At 47.4% G+C, this 7642-nt stretch overlaps 1 protein-coding gene across 1 annotated transcript; it reads left to right on the forward strand.

Moving 5' to 3' along the window:
• Positions 1-4432: 4432 nt before the first annotated feature.
• On the forward strand, positions 4433-7428 carry LOC107042096 (the record flags this gene model as incomplete). Its single annotated transcript, XM_015262977.1, has 2 exons — positions 4433-5816; positions 5913-7428. Coding segments are annotated over exons 1-2 (2900 nt in total), but the record flags the coding sequence as incomplete, so codon positions are not given.
• Positions 7429-7642: the final 214 nt, after the last annotated feature.

Here is a 7642-nt window from a genome sequence, read left to right on the forward strand (position 1 = left end):
CCTTAGTATTTCCAGAAATTGTTTTTTCCAGATCTACTGCGCCAGTGCAAGAGTCATGGAGCGTTTTATAATGATTTGCTCTCACCAAAATTTGTAGTTGACCCCGCAAACCTTGTTCAAACACCAATTTTGCCATGGTTTCCAAGACTTTTGTAGCTGCTTCCTTTTCCCTCTGCGAGAGCTCCGGATGAAGACCCAATAGACCATTTAAATAATCCATCGTGACCTCCGTGCGTTGGACGAATTTCCCAACGTCCTCATTCTCGCGCTGTTGAAGTTTGCTGAACTCAGCTTGTAGTCCGACGACATTCCGAGTCTTCCCAAAAAGTGATTCCAACTCACTTTTCAATTGCTCGAATGTTTTCACTGTGCGATGCTTCAATTGTTTATGCGCCGCACCCTCCAATTTACTCCCCATAATTCCATCCAAAAGCTGATTTTCCAACCCTGGACGAATTAATCTCCTAGCGCTGGCTATGGAATCCAGGAAACAATCCAATTTATCTGGGCCATCCCCAGTAAAGACTTTTATTAAATATAGTGCGCCCTTTAAATCCAAAAGATCCGAATGCGAACTTCGGTTGCGAAGATTCATCTGCTCCTCATAAGCATCTTCTACGAGTACTCTATACTCATTCCTCTATTTTTCGGCCTCAAGCCGACGTTGTTTCTCCTCGGCGACCCTTTGCTCCCTGATGTCCATTTCCCTCTGGAGCCTGAGCCTTGCCTCCTCGAGACTCTGAATTCTCCCTACCAGGCGGTCATAGGCTGGACCATTCCGCAATCTCGACCCCTGGAGAACATTTTCGCCATGATGCGTTGAACTTGCCTTGAATCCACCCCCACCGGCAAAGGCGCCCGATGGTGTAGAATAGTCATCATGGTTCCCTGATTCACTCCCTGAATAATCCTCAATATCATTCAAGCCTACCTGTGGCTCAACATGCACAGGATGACGGTGACTCACCGAAGGGTTGACAGGGTCAGGCGCAGTCTGCGTGCCTTGTCCAGCTACAGCTTCTCCCCCCAGTGGTACCTCATTTTGCTGCTGGTGAATCTCAGCTTGTACATTCATCCGATGATTCCCAGCTAGCATGCTAGAATGTTCAGACTGAACAAATTCCGGACGTAAGTTAACATTATTAACGTTACCCTCCTCACCCCTGGTCTCAAACAAGGCCCTCCTTGCGCCAGGAGCTGACATGGTATGGGAGTTGAACTCAGAATCCTCCTGATTTCCATTATCCCTCCCTGAAGTCGCCATCTCAATTTCCCAATGAAATTCGATGAAAGCGTTGAAACGGCCAGTCTTCCCCCGGGTGGAAAGATTTGTGAATATTACTTTTTCTTCGTCGCTGCGCGATAAGACGATGGTTGATCAGGCCTCCATCCTCTTCCAAAAATAAATAACGCTGCCACCAAAATGTTAGAGTCCCGAGCGGTTGGGTTCGGTAATTTGGAAGATTAAGACACTCGCGAACGAATACTATAATAATATTCTTTATTTAATTTCTTACTTTTTAGATACTATTCAAGTGTGCAGACTGATACGGAAGGTATCAGGTGAACCGCAATAGGAATCGAGTTACTGGCCCCCAGACAATAGTCTCTCGAGTATTTATTTGATCGAGAGCCCATGACGTCGTGGTCATTACCTCATATCTGCATGGTGTAATGATAACACCATGCGAATGAGCCCAGTGGAAACTGCTGATGCGAGTTCCACTGGCTTACTTTTAATTGCGAATATACGTCATACATGATTGCACGTATATTCCCAATTGTTTAGTAATTGCTTAATATTATATTTGTATTTCACAATGTGTGCCACTTATATTGGCATATTGTGAAATAAGTTGGATAATTATGCTCCACTTTTGGGGCATACCAATATGGTATGGGTGAAACATGCGATCAAGAGGAAAGCCGCTGACACAATGAAGCCTATAGGGCAAATCGTTCAAGAAGCAACCGCCAACATGAATCAAATTGCACGACCATATCTACCAAGTATGAATACGCTGAAACAATCAGCAAAGCGAATGAAAAAGAACAATCATTCCGAACCGCAGACCCTCGATGATTTAAATCTCCCTGAAGAATATAGAAAAACAATGAACAATAAATTATTTCTAGTCAAAGACGTGCAAGTGAATCAAGACAGAGTATTATTATTCTCCACAGTGCCTAACATGAGGAAATTGAGCGAAGCCCCATATTGGATTATGGATGGAACCTTTGACGTAGTCCCCAATATATTTTTACAATTATATTCCATCCATGCTGCCGCAGTGCCACTAGCCCGTAGTCGCACACTCCCGTCGGTATATGCTCTGATGTCCACCAAATCTAAATTTTGTTATGAATATTTATTCGAGGCATTAATTGAATACGCCAAACAACACGATATTGACTTAAGTCCACCCGTGATAATCACCGACTGCGAACCAGCACCAATAATAACAATACAAAAATATTTCCCAAATGCGACTAATAGTGGTGGTTTGTTTCATCTCGGCCAGTCCATCAATCGAAAAGTAAACACACTTGGTTTAAGTCAAAACTACGGAACAGATGAGCAATTCAGTATCACAGTAAGACAAATGGTGGGGCATTCTTGAAACCTGAAGAAATACCTCCCGCATGGGATGACTTGAAGAAAGTATTACCGGAGTACGCACAAGATCTAAAAAAGTATTTCGAAGATAATTACGTACAAGGCAAAATAGTTAGACTCCTACGAGGTAAAGAAAAACGAGGAATCCCACCATTTCTACCGACCCTATGCTTGGTCCATGATCGGGTTCAACACAATCTCCCAAGGACTCAAAACAAAGTTGAGGCATGGCATCGAAGAATCAATCCTCTCGTTAGACGCTCCCAAACAGAGATCTACACGATAATTGCAGAGTTAAAGAGGGAACAAACGACAGTGGAAGCGGAAATCGAGTCGATTACACGAGGAGATTCACGACCAAAACAGAAATGAGTTGATCGACTACGTGAAGAATGAATTATGAATGTTTTTGCTGACCACAAACATTACAACAACGTTCTTAACTGGCTGCGCGGATTGGCTCACAACATAAAATTATGAACAACAAACACAAATGATTCGATAATGACATTTTAATTACCACCATCACAATTTTCATAAAGTATTTACATGATTTTCTTCAATTGTTGTGCCGTCATTTTCTCATGAGAGCATGTTGGAAATCCTGTCAGCTGACAGGGCACTCACACATACACACGCGAGGCTCATCCATTCTCTCCCCACTCACGCACACCTGACGCGCTCACCTCAGATGACCGGGGGTTGTTAATTCGGACACCTGAGGCGCCACGTCCTGGACAGCTCTTTATTACCTATTGATCTATATTTAAATTAGGTCATGTGACCACCGAATTAGGGCACGTGGCACCTGTAAGCCCGTGACTCTCTCTCATTCGTTTCCGGGAACTAGTTAAAGGCACTTCTCTTATTGTACTGCTCGTTTTCTAGTGACTCGGATTAACTCATTGTGTCAGCTCAGTTATTATTTTTTCATAGAATTCGGTCCGCTCATTAATTCCAGTTATCAGTGACTCAATTAGTGACATTTAATTATTGTGAAGATAACTTAGACAAATACAGTGAATTTGTGACCACGTGCACGTGTTCCGCTCATTTCTTGGTTCTACTCATCCCACTCCCCGTAATCCGACTCCAACTCATCCATCCGCACAATTAATTCCCCGATCCAGGCATCTCATCAAACATTTTGGTCCTTCGAGCCGGATCGGTGGAATATTTTTCGGTTTTATTGGTTTTGCGCGGTATCGGAGTGATTTGCGCGAGAGTGTCAAGACGCCAGTGCAGTGCCGTCACAACGGATCAGGAGGGCCCCGCACCGGAGCTGCACTCATCAGGGACGTGCCGACCTGACTCAGCGCCCACGCTGGGAACCTGCAATATCATCCCGCGGGAAAATTTGAATTTTCGGAGCCGCTCATCCCCGGGACTTTGGACTTTTTGTCAACTGCAGTATGCCGACTCTGATCCAGCTCAACTCAAGGCATTCTGCTAAGTAGCATTAAATTAATTTTTGCTGTTTTCTCTTTTTTTGCCTTTTGAATCTTTTGAAATTACGTGGGTTTTTGGTGCTTGCGCTTATTTTTTACGGTGACAGCTCAACCTTTCAAGCTTTGGCTCTGCTTTTCTTGAACCGCTTATTGCACCTTGACTTTTCGGAGTTTTTTTGGATAACACAATTTTGTTTTTGGGTTTTTTTTTGGGATACCGCTCTCTCGAAAAGTTTTCGACTTTTTAAGTTTACTTTTTCGAATTTTAATAAATTCTCGTGCCTGCTCAACGGAACCGTTCACTGCTGCTACCTACTAAATTAAGATTCTTCGGTGTTATTACTGNGCTGCGCACTTATTTTCAATTATGGCATCATTTGAGGCGACCATTAGCCTGAATAACTCTCGGGCAGCGTTCATCGAACGCGTTTACAAGGAGCTGCTCACAGAAGAGGCGAAAAGCCTCACAATCTCCAATCTCCAGGGTAAACTCGAGATCCTGGAGACCTACTGGGAAAAATTCGAGAGCACTCATGAGAAGCTCATCGCTGGCAGCGGCAAGATCGAAGGGGTCCTTGAATTGCCGTACTTCAAGGATAATCGGTTCGACATTACTATCGGGCATTATCATGAGGCAAGGGGTATTTTAAGTCAGCTCATTGATAAAAGGGGGAGCTCAGGTTCATCTCGTCGGTCTCTTGCGTCTGGGACGGCTCAGCCCACATACTCCAAGCGTTATCTCCCTGAGATTTCTCTGCCCAAGTTCGGAGGGGCCTATGCGGACTGGCGCTCGTTCCGCGATCTTTTCGCGTCTCTGGTCGGCTCGAATACGGATCTATCCAACGTGGAGAAGATGCATTATCTTCGTACTAGTCTCTCAGGGGAGCCAGCTCAACGCATCGCGAATCTTACGATCTCGGATGAGTCATTCTCGATTGCATGGGAACTGCTCTTGTCTCGCTACGAGAATAAGCGACTGCTCATTTCAGCTCATTTGGAACAGCTCCTCAGTCCCCCAACCATGACTTCTCACAGTGCCAAAGAGCTCAATGCCCTACTCACTGTCATCTCTGAGGCACTTAACGCTCTGGAGGCTCTTGGCTCTCCAACCTCCCAGTGGGACCAGGTGATCGTACATACGGTCTCGCAACAGCTCAGCTCAAAGCTTCGTGAAGTCTGGGAGGTCAAGGTCGGCNTCGGTTCATTGGCGGAGTATCCTTCATACAAGGACTTCAAGGATTTCCTCACTGGGAGAGCTCGCGCGATGGAGAGCATCGAGATTAACTCGGCTCCTCGTGCTCCTGCCACAAAGCCCTCCAATGTCAGCTCATCCAAGCAGTCGACCGCTGCGAAGGTTCACCACGGCACCGCTCAACCACCACAAAAATCGAGGCCAGCTCTCAAGTCCGCTCCATCGGGGAAGGTCACGTACCCGTGCTCGATGTGTGAGGCAGATCATTACCTCACATCCTGCTCATCCTTCTGTCAGCTTTCGGTATCAGCTCGTAGGGAGGTAGTAGAGCGTCGCTACCTCTGCTACAATTGCCTTGGTCGGCACTCGGTGAGGGACTGCAGGTCCAAGACCAAGTGCCAGTATTGCGGAGGCCTCCACCACTCGATACTCCACAACCAGCCATCGAGTCAGCCTCAACGTCCAGCTCAGCAGAGGCAACAGACCAACTCAACCCAGCAAAAGGCCGTTCCGGTGGTGACCTACACCCACGAAAACGACATCCCCAAGGTGGTGACTGGTGACCAAGGCCAGTCAACGTCGTCGGAATGACGATCACCAGCTCAGACTGCCGTCTCCTGCTCAGATCACCATTCAGATTCCGGATCCGCTCAAGACTTCCGCCCTGGGGTCCTTCTGGCTACCAGCCTTGCGCTTTTGGTACGCCCAGATCAGCCAGCTCATCAGGTTTGTCTACTCATCGATCCAGGGTTGGAAATCTCCGTCATATCAGACCAGCTCGTTCATCAGCTTGGGCTGTTAAGGCTCAAGACACAGCTACGAATATCGGGGATTGGAGACACGGCATCTGGGCCGGCATTAGGCAAGGTTCGGCTCACAATACAGTCCACTTGCTCTCACTTTCAGCTCAGAGTTTCTGCCTATGCTCTCGGCCAGCTCACAACCTCATTACCGACATTCTCACCAAGTCAGCTCACATGGGATCATCTGGAAGGACTCCAGCTCGCTGATCCCGATTTTCTCACACCAGCACCAATTGACATCCTTCTTGGCGCTGATGTCTATGGACAGCTCATCTTACCACAAGTCATCACCAATGGACCAAACTCACCATCGGCTCAGCTCACGCGACTTAGATGGATCGTATTCGGACCAACGGAAGGTCCTGATACTACTCAAGTAGCAACTTCTCATCTAACGGTCACCAACGAGGATCTCAATGAACTGCTCACCAAATTCTGGATCCAGAAAGAGATTCCTGGGACACCAGAGGTTCAGCTCAACGAGGAGGAAGCGCAGTGTGAAGAACACTTTCAACGGACCCACTCACGAGATGCATCTGGCCGCTACATTGTTCGGATACCGCTCAAATCTCCAGTTTCCTCGCTAGGAGATTCACGATCGTCTGCACTCGCTTGCCTCCATCGTCTGCTCAGGAAACTCTCACGTGATGAGGTTTATCGTCAGCTCTACACGGACTTCCTCAGGGAATATGAAGAGCTCGGCCACATGCGTCGAGTCTCCGGACAGCTCGCTAGATCAGCTCATCAGCGCCAGTTCAATGGGGGGGGGGGCACGGGCATCGAAATGACCTTAGCACATGAGGCCTTGGCTTCAGGAGGGTTCAGGGTTTCGGGCCCCCCGTGTTCTTCTCGGGCTGACGCTCCTCCGGAATATTTCTTCCCTCATCACGGAGTTCTCAGGGCGAGCAGTGAGACAACGAAGCTCAGAGTTGTTTTCAACGGCTCCAACAAGACCAGCTCAGGACAATCGTTGAACGAGATTATGCACACGGGTGAGAAGTTGCAGAAGGATATCTCGGATGTACTTCTCTTTTCTCGGCGGAAACGGCTCATTTTCATGACGGACATAACCAAGATGTTTCGTCAAATTCGGGTACATCCGGAAGATTGGCCACTCCAACAAATACTCTGGACCGACTCAAACGGAGATATCGCCACCTATCAACTCACCACGGTCACATATGGCACTAGGTCAGCTCCGTTCCTCTCAATGCGTGTTCTTCATCAGCTCGTTGAGGATGAAGGATCGAACTATCCTCTCGCTGTGGAACCGCTCATGAAAGGACGATATGTTGACGATATCTGCGGGGGTGCTGACTCAGATGAAGAGCTACTCAGGACCGCTCATCAGGTGACACAGCTCTGTCGGTCAGGAGGCTTTCCGCTAGCCAAATGGCACTCAAATAGCCCAGCTCTACTCACATCTCTTCAACCTGACAGCACCTCTCAAGAACAACGATTCATAGAGGACTCACTCACCAAGATTCTAGGGGTTTCTTGGCATCCTGGAACGGACAACTTCAAGTTCTCCGTCACTCAGCCTGAGATCAGCTCAATAACGAAGAGAATCATTTTATCGGAT

This window comes from Diachasma alloeum, unplaced genomic scaffold, assembly GCF_001412515.2.
Source record: "Diachasma alloeum isolate Michigan unplaced genomic scaffold, Dall2.0 Dall_scaffold_00416, whole genome shotgun sequence".
Classification (NCBI taxonomy): Eukaryota; Metazoa; Arthropoda; class Insecta; order Hymenoptera; family Braconidae; genus Diachasma; species Diachasma alloeum.